This window comes from Eschscholzia californica, unplaced genomic scaffold, assembly GCF_041429995.1.
Source record: "Eschscholzia californica isolate CP2 unplaced genomic scaffold, dmEscCali1.0.p SCAF_6, whole genome shotgun sequence".
Lineage (NCBI taxonomy): Eukaryota > Viridiplantae > Streptophyta > Magnoliopsida > Ranunculales > Papaveraceae > Eschscholzia > Eschscholzia californica.
This window is the reverse complement of record NW_028238483.1, coordinates 26,759,301-26,785,874: the sequence shown is the minus strand read 5'-3', so window position 1 is coordinate 26,785,874 and position 26,574 is coordinate 26,759,301. Positions and strand designations below refer to the sequence as shown.

The window sequence follows — 26,574 nt, the reverse complement described above, 5'->3', positions numbered from 1 at the left end:
GAGCGAATCGAAATATTTTTGCACCACCAGGAAACAACTGACCAACTTCAGTAAATATTTTATCCCAACCATCAGATTTTAGTTTCGTAATCTTACTTACGTTGGATGATTATGTAGGAAATTCCATTAGTAATAGCTAAAATACAAAAAGAAAAACATATACATTTGTGAACAACACGTATAATTTACTACAAACGAAATGTATAATAGAGTAAATTATGTATAATGTGTAGTAAAATTCATCATGTGTTGGATACAAACAGAACTTTAGTTTGAATAAGAAGGTTACTTTTGTGTGAAATAATATGTGTTATTTGCAATAAATTGCACATAATTTTTTGTAAATTACACATTGTTTACATTCTGTTACAATAAAATGGTAGGGAATCTTCTCTGTTTTAAACCCATTGTACGGATACCTTGATCTGATTATAACAGATGTTCTTAAAATCAAAATATGGAACCTAAAACTAATGAAAAATAACATAATACACGGAGACAAACATAACATAATCGAAGATAATGAATTGTAAACACTGATTTAACATTAACATCATAAATTAGTTATGAAGATCTTAGAGAGAGAAGATCTTGAATAATGATGAAGATTTGAAAAGATGATACAGAGATGAAACCGATTATAATGAAAATCATGGATATCGTTAAAGATGATGATGAAAAACATTAAAAAGAAAGATGAAACTTGTTATTTAACCTTACAAGCAACTGTTGTTCTTAACAATAATACGAACATGAATCTTTGATGATGGAAATCGAAATAACCGATCGAGTTTTCAGCTGGTCTAATAGATTGGAAGGACATTTCGAGCTTCAAAAATGGAGATTGAATAGAGTTTCGGGTTTTAGAGAGAAAAAACTAATGATTTAGGTTTTAAGAAGAGATAGCATAAAAGTTTATGTTAATAGGAAGGAGATTGGAGAGAGAACATGGGAGCTGAAAAAGGAAATATGATATTTAGAGATTTTGATTGAAAAGAAGGTTTTGTTTATATACAAGGTTATTTTAGGTATTATGATTTAATATGAAACCTAGGGATATGTGTGTTTCTGTAGAGATGCATGGCTCCAGATGGACACATATCTTAATAATTTGATTTATAAACCCATATTAGGATTAGGGAGGATTAAAAGTGTGTTTAGGGGTAGTATTTTGGACCCTAAGATCAAAAATTATTTACGAAAAACAGATGACCAAACGAAGTTGGTCGCAAACTAGGGGCTAAAAAGGAAAGAACTCTTAAAACGATCAGAGACATACTTTCACCATACTTGGCTTGTATTCTACTTAAGAGGGTTGAATATGATAATGGTGATCTTAACATTTGAGTGGTTAATGTTTTATTTGGTGAAGAACTATTTTTGAAGAAGAATCGAAGGTTGAAGGGCGATGCTCGAACCTTGAGGGTATTGAGGGACCACTTCGGAAATCACTCCTCTAAATTTGGTTTGAGCAAATAAGTTTGCGAAAATTTCACATTGTCTCTTATAATTTCTATTATTGCCTCCAATGTTGATTAGTACTAATTTTTAGACAGATGGTATTGCGATTGGCTGCAAGTATTGACCTAGAATTTGAGGAAGTAGATTTCACTACCCCATTCCTTCATGGTATTTGGAGGAGAAGATATGTACATGTAACAACCATTAGGATTTGAAGTTAAAGGTAAATAATACTTGGTTTGTAAGCTAGATAAGAGTCTATATGGACTGAAACAATCACCAAAACGATGGTACAAAATCCTTAATGAAGGATCAAAGGTATCACAAGACCACTTCATAACCTTAGTGTTTTATTCATAAATTTTCTAATGAAGATTTGATTATACTTCTGTTCTGTGTCGATGATATGTTGATTGTTGGTCAGGATGCTAACAAAATTAGCAGGTTAAAGAAAAAACTAAACGAGTATTCGACATGAAAGACTTGGGTGTAGCAAAACAAAATTTATGCATGCACATCTCTCGTGATAAGAAAGTTTGGAAAAGATATGACTATCACAAGAAAGATACATAGAAGGTTTTTAAATGGTTTAATATGGACAAGACAAAACTAGTGAGTTGTCCATTAGCCAATCATGAGTAATGCATGCATAGAATCTGCACGAAGCTTGATGGACGCAATGGTGTGCACAAGTCCCGACATTGCATTTGCAGTTGCATTGTTAATCCAGGCTAAGAGCAGTGGACAAAGGTAAAGTCGATTATGAAGTATCTAAGAGGTACATACGAAGCTCATATATATTTTGGAAATGATTAATTAGTATTAGTGGGCTACACAAATGCGGACATGGCAGGAGATACAGATTCTTTAAAGTACACATCAGGCTACCTACTTACATTTTTAGAGGGAGTTTTGTTATAACTATCATTACCTACTATGGAAGCAAAATATATTTTCATTGCACAATTTGCAAGGAGATGTTATGAATGATGTAATTCTAAAAACTCCACGTCGGGCTACCAATTACATTTTTAGGGGGAGTCTTGCTGTGACAATCTAAATTACAAAAATGTATTGCATTACCTAATACATAAGCAAAATATATTTTCATTACATAATTTGCAAAGGAGATGTTACGGATGAAGAGGTTGTCAGATCATTGTGATAGTCAAAGTTCCATGAGCCATCCACCTCCATAAGAATTTTTCCATTCCAAATCCAAGCATATAAATGTAATTTACGAGTGGATCCAAAGATAAACATACGGTGGTTGGTTTTGATTCTTTACTTTTCACATTGTTGGATTGCTTGGTAACCAGTGTGATTTATGCAAATATTATTAGCTACTTGTGTGCATATGTTATTACCTATTTATGTCTTAAAAATTTTCTTTAAATATGAACCTAGTTCGTGGTTAGCCCGCATAAACTTAGTAAAATAGAACGTGAATATAAAAGCATGACATAACTTAAACTTGTACTCGCCAAAACTCACATACAGATACGAACCAGAACCTGAATCATATTATCATATATACTCGCCATTACCGGTAGTTTAAAAATTACATAGCACCAATAGCAAGAGAGCGTTTTATCTGCTTATCTACAAAATGACATAGGAAAAATGACAAAGGACAAACTAAGAAGGAACCACTAAATTTTTCTTCACACAAGGAGGTAACCTTGCGCGATAAGTCATTTAACTAGTTCTTTCGATATCAAATATCGGAAAGCGAAGTTATGAGAGACCCATTCGATGCTTTTACGAGGTAACCCTTGTTGATATTTCTTCATGGTTCTTTTGTGAGTATCAGGCATACATTTTTGGATCATCTCCACCATACCCACAGGACACAAACCTGAATCCTTCACAAAAGATTCTACCATCTTTGGCAAAAGGATTTTCCGCACCTTGCTGCGCAAACCAAAGGTTGCACGAATATACTCTTCTTTTGCTGCTTCCAGCTCAAGAAATACTCTCTTGGGTGTGTATAGACGAACCTGAACAAATAAAACATATAAGATTATATCTTTAAGGTAGAAGAAGAAACAGATCAAAACAAATGACAAACCTAAATACATTATAAATTTGGAAGCTGAAAAGTCTGGTTGATATTTGATAAGACGATTAAGACATGTGACGAGTTTCAGATTTCTTGAAGAAAAGTAACAATCACATAATTACGATATAAAATCTTACTGCAGGATCGGAATGACTTCCAGAACAAAGTGCAAAGTGCAAGAGAGGCTCCGATTGGTTTATTCCATATGCTAGTCGATCATCTCCAGCTTTTTGTTTTGTCCTCGAGGAAAATATCATCCGAAACCACTACAAAAAAATCAACCTTATCGTAAATCAGTCTGACTATAAATCACCGGTTAGGCATATTTTCGTGAGATAAACTACTGACTCAGAAAGTACGTTCCTAAGAAAAGACATTATATTAGAGGGGACCAATCGTAAAAGCAAGTGACTCTCGAATATGACAATATTAATTGGAAGATGAAAAGTTTGAGTCTCCTACCTGTGGAGGACGAGGCATTGGGCATCGAAGAATGAAACTCTGTATCATGTCTATGGTGATTGTTTGACCACCAATGTTATATGCTGCCTGGATTAAAACAAGAAGGAGAATGAAAATGGAACACCATACTGCATTTTTTTAAGGAGACAAATGAGACTCTCCTAACCTTTAGGAGTAATGATATTCTTTTCACGTTAACTTGCGGAATCCCGTACACCAAAAACGTCTGTAGAACAACAAGGTGAAACTACATATCCCGACAAGAAAAACAAAACGGTAGAGATAACGAAGGAAAGATAATATTGTTTTAGTGAGAAAAAATTACATGCATAATTAATGCATTATGTATGTTGACCCAGAAAGCAAGCTTCTCTTCATGCTTCATCTTTCTCGGGTCAATCTCTTCCAAACGGCTAACAAGTGACCTGTAAAAGAAACACTATTGAAATCAAAGGATTTTAAATTGTGGATCGAGTTCTATGTTCAATATTTCATCTGTGTCTTAGAAAACAAGGGACCATTTGAGCAGAACAAAAGTCCGTACCTATAATTTTGGAGCATGTGATCGATCTCACTCATCCTTTGACTATCTCTGTATATCCAACAGACTTCTACCATTGTGCTATAAGGTCCACTGAACTCTTTTAATCCTTCAACGTTGAAAGGGTTATCTAATCGTGAATCAAAAGAAGAATCTTTTTTCCACCGAGGGCTCCATGAATCATACTGATATTGTGGAGAAAACGAACTCGTGGCTGAAGATGGTGAAACCGGGAAAGAGGAAAGGCCTTGATTCATCATATGAGGATCTGAAAGCTTACAATATATAGCTGACATGCACTTAATCATATCTTCGGAGATTACATTGGGTGTTGGAGGAATATGATCCGATATACGGGTTCCTAGGTGCTCTGCCAGACTGATCACATTCGAAGAATTATTCTGTGTGTTCTGTAGATAAGACATTTTAATCCAAAATTAGGAAGGAAAATAAGAAGAATTCATATTACTTAGTGAGGAAGTTAGTCTACCTCAAGTGAACAAAGAGGTTGAGAGTGGCAAGATCGTACAGGTGTAGCAAGATTGTCTGTCGGAGGAGAAGTTCTAGTTGCAAAGGCTGAACATTGAGAAAATGAAGAGTGGGTCCGGTCTAAACCAGAATCTGGCAGCTTCCTAATGGCTTGGGTAGAACTAGGTGTCCTCCTTGAGTTTGTAACTGAATCCACAGGCATTGAAAGTCGGTTAGATTGAATTTCTAAGTTTTCTTTCTTTGATGTGATACCAAGTCGGGAAACTTCTGCCAACGTGCCTTCTTGGGACGGTTTGGGTGACTTTAATGTCTTATCCGTGATAGATGGAGATACAGCAGAATTTTGTTGGTCAAATGCTTGTCGGTACAATGAGAGGAGATACTGTTCCAAATAGACAACTTCCAACTCTAGTACTGCAATCTCCTTTATGAGCTCAGTGGCAGACTGGTTTCTCAAAGAAAGTTAAAGAAGGTATTGTTAATTGCTTTATAAAGATAACCCGATTAATAAGAAAGAGAAGAACATATACAAATATGAACAAATACACACTATTGACAAGGCAGTCACAAATCAAGTCCATTAACAGAGTAATAAAGTTTTAGGCTCCGCTTGATATTCTGTGGACATTTTTGAATATTTAGAGAGTAAGTTATGCTTTCTTGCTTGCTTTTTAAGCGCAAATGTATAGACCGGTATTCGGTAGTCCACATGAATATAGTAAAAAGTAGTTCGTATTTGTAGCCATGGTCAAACACTCGGCAAAAGGGATAATACTCTCAACGCACACATATATATAGAGACCACCCGTTATTTGACTCTAAGCAAGTTAGAGAGTTCTCAATTACCTTTGACACTGATTTTTCATCGTAAGTATATCGAGAAGACTGATAACCCAATGCTTTTTCTAGTGCTCGCCGTTCCATAAATTGGTCTTTTAACCGCTTCTCAAGATGTATAATCTACACAAAGGTAGCCCAAAAATATCATAAGAAAACAGAAAAACTGTATACTTTATAAACAGGAAGCAACAAGCAGGCAACCATTAGCGCTTTGATTTGTAAGTTTTGTTTCAAACCTCTTGCTTCAAACAAATCTGAAGCTCATTGTTAGGCGATTGCTTCTTATTTGATTCACCACAACCCTTCACTCTTCCCATGTCCTTCAGAAGAACATAAAATCGAAATAATTATCATGGTGCTCGAAAAGTGATGATTCGCAAGTTAGAAACAAGAGTGGTGCAGTTAGATCTCTCAGATCAGTTAAGAGGGTCATTTTAAGAATTGAGACGAATCAATTAACAATCCAGAAATGTTAAGACTTGAATTTCTATTATGGCGTGGAAGACACTCAAATTCATTTTTATCTAAATCAAAGAGTTGCAAGATATTCTAAATGAACTAAAATAGAATATGTGAGGTTGCATTAATTATTGTAGGATGTTAGAGTGTTAAGATGAACTAGTTAGAAAAATGAAAAGAGGAAAACTTACCAACTTGAGACGATGAGGTGCTACAAGTAATATATCAAAATTATCGTCCTTCGCTCTCTTAAAATGGTCACTGCTATTGCACAATTAAAAAGATGATCATCAACATATTGAAAATAGCTCAGTCAGAGAGTGTAACCTTTCAAATGTCGCAAACAATTGTTGGTTCCTAAAACGTTTGTTAGCATAAGATCTTTATCTTATTCTATCCATACAAGATTAACACAAAAAAAGGCGAAAGAAGAAAAAGAGAAAGAACTATAATTAGTAAAAACAGGAAAAATGCTCAAAAGATGAAACTTTCTGATTACAAACACCTCTTAAATTCTTAATCTATCATTTTGATGCTGTTTTCTCATTTCTAATCAAAACCCATTCCAGGATAATTACATGTGAGAAACAAAAACCCAAAATGAAGATTACCCATGAATTCTTACTGTTTGATACCCACTTCAGGATTTTTCCCAACAAGTTCTAATCACTTCATCATAAATAACACAAATTATAAAAACTAAGACAATAAGCAAAATTTTCAGGATAACTAAATCAGTTTTCTAGTACCTCTTAGACCGATTATGCCTTGAACTCACTCCCACAGAGATAGATGGTTTCACTTCTTGCCCTTTACTACTACATTCAGCTTCTTCAACCTCCATATTAGAACAAAATTTACTGAAATAATCCCATTTCAAGATTTTTAATCAGAACAGTATTAGGGTCAAAATCAAACATTACCAACCCAACCAACCAAGAGAAAAAAAAATGAGAGAGAAGAATAGTACTGACCAAGACAGGTTGTTGAAAATGAATCAAACTCCAAGAACTCAATGACCCAAAAATGGGGTCTTCTCAAATGAACTTTACTTTGATTCAGAACAAAATTTAGATATTCATTTCAGAAACCAAAACCCACCATTTGGAATTCCACCATAGCTGAAAATGAGGATAATTATGGTAAAAAGGAGTTAAAAAAATATTAACCCAAAATTCATGGGTAGTGTTTTTTAAGAAACTCTTTTTTCTTCTTCAAGGGTCACCACCACTCACCACCACCCCAAAGTGAATTTCTAGGTTTCTTGTAACGTCCTTTCTTGCATTAAAAGAGTAAAACCAGTTTTTTGATCTTTTAATTGGAAGAGAATTAGTTAGTCTTGAATGCCCTCATAAAATGGAGGATCTAGTAAAGGGGATATAGTTGAGGAAGAAAACAATGGGTAATGACTTGAAAATCTCAGTCACTAGTCGCACCATTTTGCCCTTTATGAAGTGGGAGTGGTTGATCACCCTCACCCTTTGTCCTACAACACACTCTCTACTCTCCTCCAATCTACTCCTTATAATAGATGTATTATTATATTGTTCCCAAGATCTTCAAGGAATCTATAATTTTTTATTATTCTAGTTTATTGAAGTACTATTATATGGAGTATACTAGTATCCTTTCAACAAAAAAAATATACTATATTAGTATATTTTCACCAATCACTCTTTCCTAAACACCCCTTCCATTTGTTCATCCACATGGGCATGGATATGGTTCAGCATAGTGGTTCGCAATGGGTTGGGTAGGCAAGGAAACGACATGGACCCATGGTATGGCCGTTGGTTTGGTATGACTTGTCTAGAAACAAGTCTAGGCGTGGCTAGGGATTGGCAATGCCATGACGAGACGGCGAAGCGACACGGACGCATGGTCTGCCTGTTTAGATGGTCGTTGGTCTGGCACGACTCGTCTACAAACAAGTGTTGGTGTGGCTAGGGATTGGCAAAGCCTGCTTGCAGTGCCATTTGCCATGACTCATTTGACCTGGACGCTTAACGCTTGGGTGTTTGTTGAAGACCAAATATTGTGAAAATGAGTCTGTTACTCTTTGAAATGGTTTCATAATATACATTCTTAGTCAATTATTCTAAATAAGTTATGATAAATAGTCGTTTGTGGTATATGGGTACTTTTTTTTGCTAGTTCCTACTAAATATTTGATCAATAATAAACAGTTTTTATTTTACACGTATAATTATCGACCCTTCTACTCTCCAAAAGACTTATTTTTGTAGCGTTAATGGAAATGAACATAGTATTCAGATACAAATATTTCTTTAGTATCGAACCGAATATATTCATGAACCAAATTACAATGAGATTTATTATGACAATAAAATAGCTTGAACCCCAAAAACGAAAACAAAACGAAGGCTCCTTCCTTATGTAATTAATTACCTGTGAGTTTGTGAATAAAAAAGAAACTTTATATAACTAGATCCATGAAAATGCAAGTATGATATTATTATAGATGTGTTAGATCTATTTTTTTTCAAGCATTTATGTTATTACTGACAGATTAGTTAAACAGAGAGAAATGGAAAAGCAAAACCCCCCACCTAAAAAGGGATGAACATGGGAAGGACAAATAAGGAGAACAAACAGGTTTTGTGGGGTTTTCTTTTTGTTTTGAACTTCTTGGCTTAATTTTGATTCACATCTCACCTTGCAAAAGAATGACATGGGATACCCAAATTGTCCTCCAGTGGGTTAAGGATTAACCTTTGTCATAGAATCCTTGTTAATAAAATAAGATTAATTTAATCAACTTTTGGAAAAACAATAAATAAAGACAAATCTTAAGTTTGTGGTGAGATGGGCAAGTTCTTGTCCCTCTCTTTCTTTCTTTCTTGTTGTCAATATAAAGAATAGCTCTTCAAAAAAGCTTCTTCACTTTTTATGTTAACTTTTTTCCTGCACAAAGAGTGAGGAGAGAGAGAGAGAGATAGGATAAAGCTTTTTCTATATGCAGATGAGTGTATGTAGTGGATAATAATTCCTTAAAATATTGATAGGATCAAATTAGATTTTTTGGATTTTTGCCACAAGATGTGTGGGCTTGTTAATGAGATAAACCACTTCAAGTGAAGAGGAATATAGTATGGTCATAATTATTCATCTCTGATATAGACGATATAGACGAGTTCAACAAATATTACAACATACGTTTTAGTAAGCTTAATACCCAAGTCGAGCTAGTGTAGTCCGTGGAAGGCGAGGTTGCCCCGACTCAGATGTCTCTATTATAAAGATAAAAAAATACATAATCACATAGGAAGCCAAAATCGTATTTCTAATTAACTTATTAAAACTTCTAATTTGTTTCTTATTCCAATTTTTGTCCATTATCTTAAAATGCTTGTTTCCAACCTCAATGCTTCATTTTAAAAAGATTGAGAGAAGCAAGATTGAAATGAATCCAGAACTCTGACAGACATGCTTGAGAGGTTCAAGCTTCAATGACAATATTTTTCATAATTTTAATCCAAGTTGTTTAACCTCATTGTCATTAATATAATCAAAACAGAAAGATGATGAGATACATATAAACCATACACTTCTATACTAGTTGGATACATCCAAACACATCACTACAGAGTCAATATACCCAATTTTGCTTTTGAGTTTTTAAATCCAATTAAATTGGGATTAACATTTTCATTAAACATTAATCCCTTTTTTTTCTTTTAAAAATTTGTGGTGAAAGTCAAACATGACTTGGGTTCCTGAGATATTATCAGATGAATTTGGAAGTGGGTGTTGGTTGGAAATGTGGTTCCTGGACTAGGCCTGGAACATGAAGGATAAAGTGAGGGTGGGGCTCCAGAGTTATTCTGTTTTACAAACCCTAGTTCCTGTAATTCCTTCTTTGGTGTTTAACCATTTGTCTTATTTGAATATCAGTAAGTTTTCATATTTAACTACTTAAAGAGGGACTGGTCAAAGTTGATAATCTTGCCAAGAGAATGTCTGTCTACCAAAAAGAAATAGGCACGAACCTCTGTAATGTCTATTGGAAGAACAAGAGAAACAAAGATAACATTCAGTTGATCGAGTGAAATAAAGAGGGTCATTCTGTAATGTCTGTCAATTTCAGGGATCAAAAAGTCTATTGGTGATATTGAGGTTGAATAGCGGAGTTGATCAAAAGTTGAGGGTCGTCTAGAAATTCACCCTTTTTGTGAAGATCCTTAGCGAATACTAATAAGCAAAGAAGGTAATAGAAGAAGAGAGAAGAACTATTAATGGAGCTAGGGTTTCATTAGACACAAATTAAGTTACAAGAGTAGTAGCAAACACAGGGTGAGCTATTGAAAGCACCTAGAGGTTCCGAACTAAGAAACAAAAGTGTGGAATCAAATGACTCGGTGAACAAGTCAGCAATCTGCATAGTACAAACTGATGATGCCTGGAGTGAAATGGTGTCGAGTAAAATGACAATCAATCTCAATCTGTTTGGTGCGTTCCTGGTAGACTGAATTATGAGCAATATGGATAAGACTTTGATTGTCACAATAAATAGAAGTAGACTCTGAAATGGAAAACACCCAAGTAGCCAACGTAACCAGACTATTTCAGTAGTATGCGACACTATAGCACGACTTAGCTTTAGTGGATAATCTGGATACAACAATCTTTTTTTTACTCCTCCAAGAAATAACAAAATCAATCAAAGATACACAATAACTCGTAATGAACTTGTGATAACATCAAGGAAGAAGTCAGTGAGAGAAGGAGACTCTTAAAACAAGTATCTTGAAGATATTTCAAAATACGAATAACAAATGTCCGATGAACTGTAGTAGGTGAACTCATAAACTGGCTAACAACATGCACAACATATGCAATATCTGGAAGACTAATAGTTAGGTAAACTAAGATGCCAGCAATAATATAATATAGCATAGGATTTGCCAAAGGAGTATCAAACGTAGAAGAATAACGAGCATTAAGCTAGATAAAGAAATCATTCGTTCGATATCACTGATATGTGCACGCTCCAAGCTTATTTAGAAAACCAGGAGGAGTCGTATAAAATTCTTCTTAAAGCTCTCCATTTAAGAAAGCATTTTTAACACCCATTTTTGGTGTATACCACTGACGAACCGAGACAACTGCATTAAACATATGCACTATACTCCTCTTTGCAACCGCATCAGAAGTTCTAATTGTAAATAAAATTGTAGCTAAAATTAACCTATTAATGATTATGTTTATATGTAGTTTAATCCTATCTTCCTTACCACCCCTTATGACTTTCTTTATAACAAAAACATACAACAAAAGGAATTCAAAAAACACATCCATTGATATACTCTTTTAGTCTTTAAAAAAATCAAAAGGTCACGTATGACTCCTTGGGTTACATTTTACCTTAACATGTATGCAATTGTCTATGGATAAAAACAAGTTAGAAGGAGAATAGCATCCCATCTCACTACCCAATTACAGATGAAAGTGTTTTTCCCGTTGGCCAGAGAGAGAGAGAGAATGGTGGGATGTAAAAAAGCAGAAAGAAGCTGACAGGAAAAGAGAATTTTATTCTCAAAACACATTTGGACAAAAGAATGACTCCCAATTTATACACAAAAGAATAGTTTCTCAAATTAAGCCCCACATCTCCACTCAACCCCCTTTCAACAAAAAAGAAAAGAAAAACTCAACCCCCCCCCCCCCCCCCCCCCAGCATTTTTTTAGCCCCACAACTCAACCCAAAGGGCCAAACTCAAGTGCTCTTTCCCTCTCTCTGCCATGGTCAAGACCTCCAAGAGATGGACTGAACAAATCCAGGGATAAGGTAAACTACCTAACTCTTTCCTAACAGATTATAGTACTACTCAATCTTTTAGATCCCCATCTCAAACTGATGGTTAGATGCACATCCATTTCTTTTTTTAATGTTAACACATCAAATTTTCTTCTCAATTTCGAACATGTATTGTAGCTACATACACTTTAGATCGTGCCTGTTTACTGACAGAAATAAAAGAATGGAAATTCTCTATTACCAAATAAATTACAGTTTTTTTTTTATTAAGATCCAGATTAGAGACTGAAAAAAGACAAACACTGCCATAGTAATAACTATTTTCGTAATTGATTACAGAAAATCTTTAATATTTAAGCAATTGCCAGAAAGGCACATACACTATCCAATGAAACAAATTACAGAACCTCAACAATTTGTAAGGTTCTCATGCTAGCTCTTGCATTTCATCCCCATCTAAGCAAATTTACCAAGGCCTCTAGTTGTCCTTCCAACTTTGAAATCGAATTAAACAGAGGTATTAGCAAGTCAAGTTCGTTGGTTATCCACCGTCTTCCAATTCCTGATTGATTGAGGCAGAAAATTCCTTAATGTACAGAGGCTTAAGGATGAAAGGGAAAAACCATCCTCGGTGTTTGCCAGACAACAGATAAAACTTCTTGTGATTTCTCAGCATTAAACACCATAAAGAATGCATTACCTATACTGCAATTATAAATGAATATCAATGATGTAAACCCAGGGAAAGAACTTGTCTGCAAGAAAATTTATCAATCAATACAGGTACTTAGAGATTACATATTAATAAGAGTTTGACATATTATGACTTACCAGGCCTGAATAAGAGCTTAACCTATGGTCCAATGAATCTCAAGTTACGAGAGGTTTAGCCTTGCGCTTATGGCCCATACTATTCACAAGATCTTTGCGGGTACATACAGGAAACATATTGATGTGCTTGAGATTTAGTTGTCTGAGGACGTAAGGAAAACTGAGCTGATCACGAGAAGTGAAACGAACCACCTCGTTGAACCAAAGGCACATGAAGAGGTTTGTTAATGGATTTAGCTCTCTCACGATAACAGAAGCCTCCGACAAAGCTGCATGGGCCAAAATCTCGTTAGTTATACTCAAAGGCAAGAGATAATTTTGCATTTAAAAAATACAATCTTCAGACGGGAAATGCAAATACAACCAGTGGACTCATTACTATTTGCATTTGAAAAAATCCCTTGTTTCCTTTGTCTTTATTTCTTGTCTGTTTTAGAATAAAATGGTAAGGACTATAGGGCATAACTAAGTTGTCATTACTCCCCTTTAGCACCACTGTGCTTTAGGCACCTGTAAACACCAACATAAACCTAGATCGAAGGGATGCACCATATCACTAAGAATTGTATGATAAAACGAGATTCATGTTGTCACTGACACATTCCCATACGGGTGGATGTCTAGAGTACGTCCTTTACTGATATGACGCGATACAAACACGAGGATGTTTACCAGATAAGGAGTCTTGATGGGCTATGACCTTTCAATACTCCCATAAAGATAATGTTATCAGCATAAACAGATCTATCGTAATAAGCCATATTACAACTACAAGCAGTTTCCCGACTAATGAACTCCTGAAATATCAGTAATCTTCTGAGTTGGAGTTCAGGGGTCTAGGCTACTCGGCCAACACCTACCGTGTCGCGAAGTTTTTAGAGAATTCGACGTCTCTTCAAGGCAGTTTCGCCAGGCTTTAGCTCATTATTCGGGTTGGATTAGGTTTTCTTTTTTCCTTGTTTTGGACTGTGTCCAATTGGGAGGCTATTTTGATGTTGCATTAGGCCGATTTTCAGTGAGCCTCCCTCTGCTTTTTGTTTCTTAGCCGATAGGCTTTCCGCTTTTCCTTACCGTCTTGTTTACCGTATCAGAAAAACTACAGGTGAATGGTAACTTCTTTCATGCGAAATTACCATTTTCCTTTACCTTTTCTGATTCGGTAAACGAGACGGTAATGTCAGGCGGAACTTATCTCTTTTTCCTTGATTTTTGTTTTGATATTCTTTCCTGTATATACTTTTTTCTCTTCAATATTAATTCAAACTTTTCACAAAAATGAACTCCTGAAATGACACATGGGAGTTACTCGAAGTGTACCTTTTTTGCCATTGAACCTCTTCTCATCAGGGAAACCATCACTACGATACTGAGCTAACTGAACTTCAACTTCCTCTGGCGTTGCTTTGTTTTTCTTGACTACAGCCTTGCCCTCATCATAAACACTACTACGAGCTCCATGTTCTGAAATTGCCAACACAGAATTTGTACGCCAAAGAAGAGCTTCCAGCACACCTAATGGATCCCTCCGAAATTGAGATTTTGAGTCTACCCAAATTGAATACCTCGCTTGGGGAAACAGTCGATGACTCAACATCTGATTATCAGACGAAAATAATAAGCAAGTAGTCATCACGGAATAGTGGTAAAAAATCAGAGAAAAAAGCATATGTATCAGTATCAATACGAGTTCTAATTTAAACCATAGGTCAGTGGAAGGACGACAAAAGTTGCAATAAGAGATACTTCTTGGTATCTGTCCATCATAACTTATCCGTCGTTGACAAGGTGCGAAGCCTGGACTAAAGTGCGAAGGCAGGTTAAGACCAGAAAATTGAACTTTCTCCATTGAAGTTGGAAATTGACTGCTAAGTTCTCACATATCTAATATGGTCAAGTTAAGTCTTAAGTGTTCAGTCTAATATTCTAAATTGGATGGTAATACTACATTGTGAAGAGAGGTCTTTCCATAACATATATAAGTACCAAAATGATGTTAAAACATTAGAAGCAATTGGATGTTTAGGAGCATGATTCAATGTTAGCTACCTTGGGGATTTTACCATTCAACCTTTGGTCCGTGAAAGGGAGGTCCTTAACAATCACTATTCTCCATTTACCAATCATATTGTCCTCGCCAATTTTCTTTCCGTCTGCTTCTTGAGTTGCAACCGTAATATCATCCCAAAATGCTACATAGCAGACCTGGAATAACACAAATTTTCGAACAGAATAAGAACAAGAATGAGAATTAAAGGTAACCTAACAGATGAAGTTTGAGATGAGAAATAAACCTTTCTTAGCGAGGCCTCTGACATTCCAATAGGTTGGTAAAGGTCATCTCCACCACCAAATGTACATGTCGACACAACAACTTTGCATGTTTGCATATAAGATTTGTCCTCAGCAGAAATTTTAAATCCTCCCTTTTCACTATAGAAACCACAATGCACCACAGCAGTGTCACTCACCTGAAACATTCAATTAAGACAATGATAAAATGCAATAAATGAACATCCAATGAGATTCACCATCGCTGGTTCACTATTTGTAACAAACGAAAAATGAAGTATTCTGCAAGACTTCCATTCAAACCACACATAATAAAAGTTTCCTTGACGGCAAAGCCTCAATGCAGTTAGCTATGAAACCGACTAACTTAACGAGTACCACCAAAATGTAAATTATTATAACCTTAAAACTCTGCTCTCTTTCATAAAGAGTTTGGTTCCCCGTGAACAGATTAAACCTCGCACTATCTGTACTCTTCTGTGAAGCATTGCCTCCGACATACAATGTGTCCAAATCAGATTTATAGATCACTCTTTTAACAGGAGAAGTGGGTCCTCCACGAAGAGGGATATCAAGATGCCGGAGTGCTTCTGGAGGTAGAAGCTTCAAACAAGCTGATAAGATTAAGGGAAAACAACAATCAGGAACTGAATTGCTCATAGCAGTCAACAATTAGCATTAAATTGAACAGGAAGGTTTGAATGAGTAAATTTCTTTCAAATGAACTCAACCATACCCTATCTATAAGAGGCTCTATAGTATGTAATTAGGGTTTTTCTAGCTAACATTGTGGAATAAAGAAAGAACAAACAGGAAATATTTCTCAGCCCTAACATTTTGGTGAAGTATGTATTCAAATCAAAGCAATAAAGAAACGAAGTAGGTTACCTACGTTGTCCATTTCTAGTTGTTGGATCAAGCCGGTTCAAATTCTTGTCTACTTTAGGTTCAGAAAGAGAAGCGGAATTGATGATTTCTTTATGTGAAGAATGCGGTTTAAAAGCCATCCTTGAAGCTTCGAATACGAGTAATCCAATCGCTAAAAGGACTAATAACACTGTCCACCATTTTAAGAACTTCCTGAACAATCGCCGGAAAATATCATTCTTCCCTCGAAACTCAAATTTCCGACGTTTCCTTCGTGGACGGGATCTCATCTTTCCGGTGAGATCATCGGATTCGTCATCGGAAACGGGCGTGGGGAAGTTAGTGAACATTTTTTGGCAACGGAATTAGGGCGAGAGGAGTGGAAGGAGATGCAAAACTGAAGTGAAGAGAGAGATCTTGAGAGAGAGGGAGAGGGAGAGAGAGATGAGGACAGTGGAAATGGGGAATAATTGGGGGTTCGTTGTCGAAGGAATCTGGAGGAAAGCGAGCGGTTTCTGTTAAGAGAAATATAATCTGTAATACGAATCAATCACTCTATAATTCTATTCCTTCACCACTCTCTACTTGACCTTTTAGCTGGCAAGCTCGACCTGGCTCCCTCCTTTTGAGAGACGCCCTTTATAGTCCCACATCACAGTGCTTCATTGTGAGTGTTAGGGGAACAACAAGTTCTACAAAGGGGGCAGGCAGTCTTTCTTTGGCTTTGTCGAGGGGATTACGAGTAAGATTTTGGTATCAAAAACGTCTCAGTCACCAACACAAGTAGCGTGGCTTTTCATCTGACGGTTGGATTCACGCCACTTTCTCTCATGTTGAAGACGGGGTGATTTTGAGTCATTGGATGGGGATTAACGACAAATTCATGCCATTTTTGTCGATTTCTGTATCACGTTGGTTAAGCCCACTCATCGGACGTGAACATCGAGAATAGCTCACCGCAGGTTGTTCATCAAGGTCAGGTTAGAACAAGAGAAAGAGTGGGATTGTTAGAGGAAGAGTTAAAGTGAGAGTAACTTGCCCCATTTTCTCATATCTAATCTGCGCAAAACACCATAGCGGGAAGGGTGCCTCTATAGGCGCCTGCATTTTTTGCTTTTGGCGCTTCGCTAGTGTTATTGACTCTAGTCAATCCAGTTTGGTCGAAAACATATATAGGCGCACTTTACTCAAACTTGATAATTTGAATAAAAGCAAGGTTTCGGACTGTGCAGTCTGAAGCCAAAGTCAGACCTCATAATGTCGAGTTTGAGAGCTTGCTTATTTTTCAGATTTGTGAGAAGCGATTAATGATTACAAATAACATGAAATCAATCTAAAAAGGATTGGTAAATACTTTTCAAAGATTTAACCACTTCAAAAACTTTTCAAACAATAAATCAAAAGATAGATAAAATCATACGAAAAGTAAGACTTTTAGAACTAGTTTCTTATAACAAATGGAGATCCTTTGAAGCTTATATGATGTAGACGTAGCGGAATTAAAACAAGTAATTAAACTAGTGATAAACTAAGCCAAAGAACAACTGAATAACGGATAAAATAGATGCAAACAAGATAGATTTTATTAATAATATTCAAAGATGTAAAACAAGACAGATTGGACTCCTTTTTATGGGGATTTAGACACCTTAAGATAAATTCAAACTAAGCTTTTAGATAACATAAAGTAGGAAAGAAATATTCTCTAAACACTTAATTTTTTGTTTGTTACTAATCCTAATTTCATAGAGATAAAACACAAATAGTAATAACCCTAAATCTGACCTAAATAGACTTGGCCATGTGGCTCTTCCCTCTCATGGCCTTGACGGCCAATGGGCTTGGCCAAGAGGCCCAATATGATCTGCATCAGCCTCCCTTTTTTTAAGAGGTTTGTTCTGGACTGTTTGGTAAAGAAAAGTTTGATGTACTCGTGTACGATGATTTCTACCAAGGCGATCATTAATTCCAGTTTTAAACCAATTTTATTTGAATGTGAAGGACACGAATTTGCAATTCATCACCAACTTCATTAGGTCACTTATGGTGCAATGACACTCGCAAAGTTAACGACGGTCAATAAACAACATCTAATAGATTTCCATATATCCGGTCATCTTGTAGTTTGATAAAAGAGATCATTAACACCACATTCTTCTCAATGAAAAATGAAGCTTTAATGTCGTCTTCCAATCCATCAAGTTCGCTACATCTTTTCTTCCGATAACAACTTTAATTATCTCATTGAGGTTCCAACCATCATGTGAAAAACTGAATGGTAGAGAAAATGAATAAAAAAAACAAATCACTTGGTTCACAAATTGAAGTATGATATGTCTTCGTGTTTCTAGGGTTTTCCTGAAATTTGGGAGATGAAGTCCGCGAAGACACAAATTGATGCGGAAGAATTTTATGATTTGAAACAAGGAATTCTCCTCCTAGAGTTGCATATGAATTGAGCATTTGAATTGGGGTTAGGGTTTCCGTACGAATTTCTTCTTCTTCGCCCATAATTGAAAGAATTTTGTTATGTTCACCGTGAACGTCTTCTTTAATATCATCGGAATTTGATTTATCAACATTAATGTCATTGAACTCTTCTTCTTCAATTTCCCTCCCATGCCCTTCTTGAACATTATCTTACTTCTTCATAACTGAGAGATATAATAGGCGTGGAAGATGGTTGAAGTATTATTGTCTCGATCTTGTCACGTAATTTTATCATCTTACTGATATCGGACTTAATCAATTGAAGTGTTTCTGAAGAAAGAGAAGACGGTTGTGGTGGTGGTGGTGGTGAAGATGGTGTTTGACATAGTGAATATGGTGATGGTGTATTCTCATGATTATTGGGAGAAATAAGTGTATTCTCAATTACTCGAGATTCTGAAGCTACTGACTCATATCAATTCCTATTTGATAATTTTTTTTAACACAACAATCCCATCTTCATCATCTTTTACTAAATAATCATTTCGTCAATTCTGCAAGCTAATATAAGAGTTTCTCCCTCTTCTACATCATCTTGAGCAAAGTTAGCATGCTCAAACTGTTTATTGTAAACTCTTCATTCTAATTTATAATAACCTAATTTTCGGTTTCCTTACCATGACTTTCTCACACTTCTTTAGTTGTTTTAGCTTTTGAGATTTTCTCGATAACAATCGTATCAACAACTTGATAGAGAAAGAATGCCTGCTTATCCTTCTTTATATTATCTCTGAAATTAACCTTTTGGACCTAAGGGAAAGATTTATGTGCTACCCTATCAATTGGTTCTACATACCCAATTTCGACAACGTCCCAAGATTTTTTGGAAGTGAAATAATGCTTTCATTTGGATACACTCTTTGGATAAAGAAAGAACAATGCCTTTTTGTTCTTTGGATAGAGAAAGAACAATACTTTTTATCCTTCTTTCTGTTCTATCCCAAACTATCTTTTTGGACCTGCACTTCATGTGATACTCGTTCAATTGGTTTATATATCCAAATTCAACCACCTCCCAAATTTTTTTGGAAGACATAATTCCCACTAAATCGCTAAAACTGAAGTTGAATTGACCCATTCATTTAGCAATTAAGTTAGCAATCACATATAGAATCTGAATTCACTTCGTGAAATACACTTTGATTAAATATTCAAAACATGGAGGTAGATTAGTAGTATCTCGAAATTAAAAGGTAAAAAAAAAATTAAATAATTATTTGGGTTTCCATATCAATATTAACGAATCATTCTACATTTTCTTCAATGTCTCCATATCAATATTAAATATAATCTTCTGGTTGGCTTTCTTTCCATTTAACCCATTTTCATACCCTAGCATAAGGTTAATTTACTTGCATTACCTTAAAAAAAAAGTATTTTTTATATAATTTCACTTTCCCCATAAGCACCATTATGATTTACTAACAATGATATGAGGAACCTCCCAGATTCCATTAAGTACTTGCAGTAACTAATAAAACTAAAATTTAAATAATCAATTTACTCCAACATCTTAAATTACATTTTCTTTTCTCTATCAAATTAACTAAACTGTATATATCTTAATGAGGTGATTACAAAGTTGAGAGTACTTTGTATATAGACTGAAACAAATGGGTAATATAAGAAAGTTTATTTCTAATTTTACTAATATCATGATATTGTCATTAGTTATCACGTAATAGGTAAGACAATGTTAATAAAGTGTGGTATTATAATCATAAACAAATTATGATGGACAATGAGTAGGAATGGGCTCCCACAGGTATCCACGGGCCCTAATGTTCGGATGAGATTGTTTCATTTTTTTCTTTTTTTTTCTTTTTTGGAAATTGACTATGATGTACGATAGTAATTACATTGACATTGATACATCAAAAGTGTGATAAGCATGATAACTGCCGAATTCAGACTCTAACAAGAACGGGCCTATAGCCCAAGTAAATTTTGACCTAAAGCCCAACAACGTTATTAATACTACTAATAACCCAAGTTCAATATCCCTAGATTTACACTTCCAGTGGATCAAACCCAGTACCTCTGCATTGCAGAGTAATGCACTAACCAATTGGTCCACATTAATCGGGTAACCCAAGCCAACAAGCCAACTTTATGTTCTCTATTTAACAAATTTCTTTATTTTGGATGTTTTAAAGCATTTGTTTTAGTAATTATGGCGTTAGATTAATCTTAAGATTTTTAAAGCCTGATCTAGAGCATCTCCAATGTAAAATCGTAAAAAAAAAAACTTTAATTGAATTATATGAGTTTCACTGAGATTTTGTCCTATATGGCTAAATTGAGTGTCGGGTCATTCTCCAATGCAACACTAAAAAAAACTCGAGTAGTTACATATGTCACACATACATTTAATAGGAAAAAGTAGTCGAGAGAGAAAAACTTTTATTGGTTCTAAAATTAATTTAATGACAATACTTAAGACACTCAAAATAGATCTCAACAATAAAGTTTGTAAGTAAGACATTAAATTAAATGTTTCCACATCATATTCAGATCTCAATTGAATTTTTCACTGGAGAGATTTAAAAAAAAACTCTAAAGCCCTTTGTGACACTTAAGATTATAAGATTGAGTCTGACATTGGAGATGCTCTTACTTGTTATTAGACAAGAAACGGGTTTCCCTAATTTTCCCTTTCAACTTTGTTTAGATGTGTAACTTCAATAAGATTTGATGAATGAAGGAAAAAATTACAGAACGTGGTAAAAAATAAGCAAAAATCACTTCTCACCTTACTTGGAGTTCATCAACGTCCCCTTCATCGCCATTATATATGAAACCACCCAGTTTGATCGGTCAAGAAAATAATTTAAAAGCTTAGTGTTCGTGAGGGTATCGGTCTTCATTCTCACAATTTTAAGTAGAAGATGAAAAACTTGAAGTAGATAACAATAAGAAAACATTGACAAGACGAACAAAGAACCCTACTGATCAGTTGCATCAATGATGGTAAGCAACAAAGGATTCATCAGTTGCATCAATGATGGTAAGCAACAAAGGATTCGACATTTGAGTTACTGTAGGGTTTGCTGAGTAACATTCATGAGAAGATGAAGCAAAGAGCAGGAGGATCAACATCGGAGAGGAAAGATTTTGCATCTGACTTTAGTTTATGAAAGGTTAGTAAGAGGTTAACACTTAAACATGAGGATATGGAAGGACACGATTTGGATGGATAGATTTGACGTGATGTGGCACTTTATCCTTGTCTACCCAGTAGTAGTATTTATTTTAGGGAAATTTGGCCAAAACTCCCTAAAAACTTTGGCCTTTGGTTAAAAAGGATTGGACAATTTTTTATGGGCTTCAGCTCCCTGTGGCATTTTTGTAAATTATCTAATATAGGGAAAAGACAAAACTGACCTTATTGCAAACTAGTTTGCAAACCAGTTTGCAAACCAATTTGCAAGGCAAACCAGTTTGCAAATCAGTTTGCAAAGCTCTGCAAGGCAAACCAGATTGCAAACCAATTTGCAAAGTAGTGCAAACCAGTTTGCAAATCAGTTTGCAAACTAGTTTGCAAAGCTTCGCAAAATCAAACCCTAACAAAATAAGTAACTAAGAAGTAAGATTATATAAAATGTGAGGGTTTTTGGAAAATCTGAGGGTGTTTCTAAAATTTTCCTTTATACAAAGGTCAATTCAGGTATACAAAATTAAGGGATTTTTAGAATTGTCCTTCAAGCCTATTTCCAAACTTTTCATGGTGCCTAGAAGGAAAAAAAGATAACTTGTCTTTTTGACAAAAAAAATCAAAAAATTGGGTCTCCAGCCCAATTTCCTGTTTATTTTATCTTAGTCGTAACCTTTCTGTTTTGACTAAGATGATGTATATTTACAAACTTTAGCCCAACTTTTGTTTAAGAAAGAGATTTAGCCTAACTAAACTTCTTTATTTATATTTTAATAACTCAAATTCAATAAATCATGGATTTTACTTTTGTTTGGAATCGAACTTGGACCTCCAAAAGTTTAGAGTACATCAATTGTTGGCGTATATGTACTCGATATGTTTTTGTTGTAAAAAAAAAAGTTTGTTTTCTTTCTTGTGCCTCTAACCGTGTGTGTCACTGTAATTTTGGTTTTGCACTGAACACCCTCCCAAAGTTATTTTTTTCTGATGAGTTATTCTCTTTTTGTTTTGTTGAAGAATTCTGATGAGTTATTAGTCCTCATATAAGGTGTACCCTTGTGTATGAACACTCAAATTTGCCTGAAGGGCCTGTGCTTTTTGGTCAAAAAAAAAAAAACCATGGTGCATATAAAATTGGAAAATTGGTAGTCCAAAATAAGAGGCCACAGGCTTTTGGTCCAAAGTAAACCCCAAAATAGGATTTACAGCCTAATAAAATTTCAAATGAGTTTGTCCCATTATAATCTCATTATTTTTCATAAATCCTGTCCTTAACTTCTTTATTCATTCTTATTCTTCTTCATTCATCTTCTTGGTTGGTTTTCAAGTTTCAGTTTGATTTTAGTTTTGGTTTAGGTTTGTAACCAGATCTAAGACCACAAGAAGCATGTTTGTTTTGGTTTTTAAGTTTCCGTTTTTGTTTGCCTTCTTCCATGGATATGAAACAATTATATACGTAAGTTTAGTTATTTGAATGCTTTGATCTTAAGATCTTGAAACAAGTCTTCATATTTCATGGATATGTCTTCAGCTTTCAAAACAAGTCTGAATTTGAAAAGAAGTCTTGTTTTAAGATCTGCATTGATTAGAGAAATAAACTCATCTAAACACCCTAACTATCCATGTAAATTAAACATTATTTATTTCAACTGTCACATTTAACAGAAAAAGACAAACACCTCAATGTTGTTGTTTTTTTGCTTTCTCTATCTTTTCATCTCTTTCGGCAACATAATGAACCCCTTATAGAGGTCCTCCACTATTTATATCGCAATCGAAAAGAAATAAAAGCTAGAGAAATTTATTCGATAATCTTATCCTAAGTATGCTTCAATTTAGGGATATTGGTAGGTGATCTTTTTCAAGCTCAAAGCATCTGGCTTTTGTAAGGTTGATTTTGTTTAGCAGAGTAAAAAAGCATCGTAAGCGACCTAACCGAGAACCCATATCTCTAGGTAATTTAGTTAGCTACTCGATATTAAACCATCATGAAACAAAAGGATAAGAACCGACAAGAAACAAAATTCAATTTGAAATGATACACAAAAAACACAACCCATTTACATTTGGGAATGAAGTATGTCATGATTTTGGAGGAAAACAAAAGAAGAAGATGAGGTATGAAACATGTCTGACCTCAACGCTTTGAGAACTGAGGAGCTTTTCGGGCCTTCTTGAGACCAACTTTCTTCCTTTCAACTACTCTAGCATCTCTGGTTAGCAGACCTTCCTTTCTTAGAGGAGTTCTATGGTTCTCGCTCACTTTGAGCAAAGCACGTGCTATACCAAGGGATATTGCCTGGGCCTGACCAGATAAACCACCTCCATGAGCTTTCACAAACACATCATAGCTTGTTTCATATCCCAAAGTCACTAATGGAACTTTTATGTATTGTAGCCATAATGGGTTTCCTTGAAGATAATCCTGAAATAGTTCGAAAGCCGTATTATACAGCGTAATTACACAAAAGAAGATAAAAGTTACAAGCAAATGTTCAAAATTTCAGTATTTTGGATTAGAACTATAATAAGAATAGAAAAATTCAAGACGAAGAATTGTAAGCAGTATAGACAAAAATTATTTCCTAGACATCCATCACTTTTCTTTGCTTTATTATAAAATCAAATATGTCGTTGAATTAGTATCAAATGTATCTCATATTTAGGCTTTAGGCAGCGAAACGCAAGAATGTAAAGAAAATGACGACTCCAAAACCAGAATAACGCGAAAGTAGTACCATTGGTGTAAAACAACAAGATGGTCGAGCTCTACCCCTTCCCAAAGACTTCCCACTTTTCGGGCGCACTCTACCTTGTACGCCTTTCAATTAGCAGTTTCTTTTGTGATTTAGAAACTTTAGGGTTTAATACATTTTGTTCTACTTGTCAACCAGTGTTCCATCACTCATGATGTGGTTCTGATCATTAATATAACTTTGTTTGAGTTCAGACAAAGTTCTAAGCTTTTTGGGTTTTCAGCATTGTTAAATTTCTATCTGAAAATAATGAATACTAAGCTAAGTTGTTCGATAAAATTCCTCAATGAGTTCAGATATAAGTGTAGCAAAAACTAGGTATTAGATTAATAAATGAGGAAACTTTTGAAAAAAATTATACCTTGGCATCACGATAGTTGATTATAACCTTTCCAGTTCCTTCTTGAAGAACAACACGAGCAATGGCGCATTTCCGACGACCAGTTCCAATGATTGTTTGAGCAGCAAACCCTCCGGGTAACCTAGATTTCACTAGTTTCTCAAGATTTTCTTTTGTTTCTGTTGTTTCTTCAGATTCGATTGGAGAAGCAACAGAAACAGCGGAAGATGCAACAGTGATGAGAGATGGTGGGGTTTTGAGATGAATTAGGGCATAGGAAGAAGAAGAAGATTTTATTGGTCTTGGAATTTGTAAGGTTTGAGATTTTGGGGAAATTTGGGAAGAAAATGAAAGGGAAGCGAAAGATGAAGTGAGAGAAGAAAGAGAAATCGCCATTTTTTCTCTCTGGTTTGTTGTAAAAACTTTCTCTCTCTCTACCGCTCGTTTGTGGAGCTTTCAGATAACAGGGAAGGAACAGATAACGTGGTTGAAATGACCAAAAGATGTCCATTTTTGAATTTTGGCCCCTATTTGTATCTGAATGGAAAATTTGGTCCCCAAGATGGGAATTTCACGATGGAGAGAGAAATAAGAGACTTAAGGGCAAGTCCAATGTGGGGCTCGGGCTCCCAATTTTGGGAGCCCTTGATTTTTAGGAGCCCCGGGGCTTTTTTCAATTCCAACGTCGGGCTCCTAACAGAGGCTCCCAAATCTAAATTATGTACGTGTGCGAACTTTTAATTTCAATTTTCAACTATAAATTATTAATTTCAAATATAAAATTAAAATTTAATATTATGTTAGAGAGAGAGAAGGAATTTTGAAAAGATGAAAAAAAGAAAAAATTAGAGAAATGATTGGAAAAACAAATTTAAAACAATTTATATTTTTTGAAAAAAAAAATAGTTTAAAAGAAAAATTAAAAAAAATAAAAAAATAAAAAGAAGAGGGGTGGATCCCCTTTTTAGGGGATCCACCCAAATATGGCCGTTGGGGGTCTCCCAACGGCCATATTTTGGGGCTGGGAGCCCCCCAGCCCGGGCTCCCGGGTTGGACTCCGTGGGCTGGGGCTCCCAAATTTTGAATTTGGGACCCCCTCCCCCACCCCACATTGGAGTTGCTCTAACAGCATATCCAATGCAAGACTCCAAATGAAAAATTCTAAGTGCGACCTACGATTTTTTGCGTTTTGTTTTTTACGAATAATCTGTTTAATGCAAAATTCAATTTGTGCCTTAAAATGATGTGGCAAGATTTAAAATCTAAAATTTGTCAAGAAAAAAATTCTATATGTGAGATTTTTCTTGAGGATATTAATCGTCTACTCAATATTAAAAACAACGTATTAAGTTTTTAGAGTTCTGCATTGGCGATTCTTTAGAATCGAAGATGTCAACAATGACATGTAGAAAAGAAAATCTCAAATCAAACTTAACACGTATGTCAATTTGAATTGTGTTTTGAATTTTGCATTGGAGATTCTCTAAATTGAACTAATAATTGTAGATTTTTACGAGTTAACTTTAACCTGAAAACTTTGTACATTTGTTATACAAATATATACTATGAGAAATGATAAGAGACGCAAATATAATAGAGACCTACCCCTATGGCCCTATCTATCCTGGCGAGCCAGGTAAGCCTTTTTTTTAGGGTCCACGGTGGATTAGTCCAAAATAAAAGGTCCAAACTAAAAAGAAATTAGTTAAAAGGTCTTGGACTAGATTAAATCCTAAATCCTTCTTAAACCCCCA

General features: G+C 35.1%; 3 protein-coding genes across 8 annotated transcripts; all 3 read right to left on the bottom strand.

Moving 5' to 3' along the window:
• Positions 1 to 2,960: 2,960 nt before the first annotated feature.
• Positions 2,961 to 8,021, bottom strand: LOC147533016 (uncharacterized). Of its 4 annotated transcripts, none has more exons than XM_086645296.1 (12): positions 7,289 to 8,021; positions 7,064 to 7,174; positions 6,506 to 6,575; positions 6,092 to 6,175; positions 5,862 to 5,975; positions 5,017 to 5,460; positions 4,530 to 4,936; positions 4,311 to 4,410; positions 4,152 to 4,211; positions 3,986 to 4,072; positions 3,661 to 3,789; positions 2,961 to 3,461 (listed from the first exon to the last, which is right to left on the bottom strand). In XM_086645296.1, exons 2-12 carry the CDS (start codon positions 7,156 to 7,158, stop codon positions 3,156 to 3,158), a joined length of 1,896 nt encoding a protein of 631 aa, XP_086501422.1. In that variant the 5' UTR covers positions 7,159 to 7,174; positions 7,289 to 8,021; the 3' UTR covers positions 2,961 to 3,155. The 4 variants fall into 4 exon arrangements, with proteins under 4 accessions (XP_086501422.1, XP_086501424.1, XP_086501421.1 ...); XM_086645298.1 differs by having other exon boundaries at positions 5,056 to 5,460; positions 7,289 to 7,982; XM_086645295.1 differs by having other exon boundaries at positions 6,506 to 6,578; positions 7,289 to 7,935.
• A 4,288-nt stretch (positions 8,022 to 12,309) lies between these two features.
• Positions 12,310 to 18,589, bottom strand: LOC147533015 (DNA-directed RNA polymerase subunit beta (DUF616)). 3 transcript variants are annotated; one of them, XM_086645410.1, is made up of 7 exons: positions 16,106 to 18,589; positions 15,616 to 15,827; positions 15,216 to 15,392; positions 14,971 to 15,126; positions 14,242 to 14,518; positions 12,925 to 13,193; positions 12,310 to 12,798 (listed from the first exon to the last, which is right to left on the bottom strand). In XM_086645410.1, the coding sequence occupies exons 1-6, from the start codon at positions 16,428 to 16,430 to the stop codon at positions 12,964 to 12,966; spliced, it is 1,377 nt and encodes a 458-aa protein (XP_086501536.1). In that variant the 5' UTR covers positions 16,431 to 18,589; the 3' UTR covers positions 12,310 to 12,798; positions 12,925 to 12,963. The 3 variants fall into 3 exon arrangements, with proteins under 3 accessions (XP_086501536.1, XP_086501534.1, XP_086501535.1); XM_086645408.1 differs by having other exon boundaries at positions 12,310 to 12,848; positions 16,106 to 16,693; XM_086645409.1 differs by having other exon boundaries at positions 12,310 to 12,793; positions 16,106 to 16,693.
• A 5,146-nt stretch (positions 18,590 to 23,735) lies between these two features.
• Positions 23,736 to 25,331, bottom strand: RPS9 (ribosomal protein S9). The gene is made up of 2 exons (XM_086645411.1): positions 24,842 to 25,331; positions 23,736 to 24,149 (listed from the first exon to the last, which is right to left on the bottom strand). The coding sequence occupies exons 1-2, from the start codon at positions 25,214 to 25,216 to the stop codon at positions 23,862 to 23,864; spliced, it is 663 nt and encodes a 220-aa protein (XP_086501537.1). The 5' UTR covers positions 25,217 to 25,331; the 3' UTR covers positions 23,736 to 23,861.
• Between the last annotated feature and the right edge of the window lie 1,243 nt (positions 25,332 to 26,574).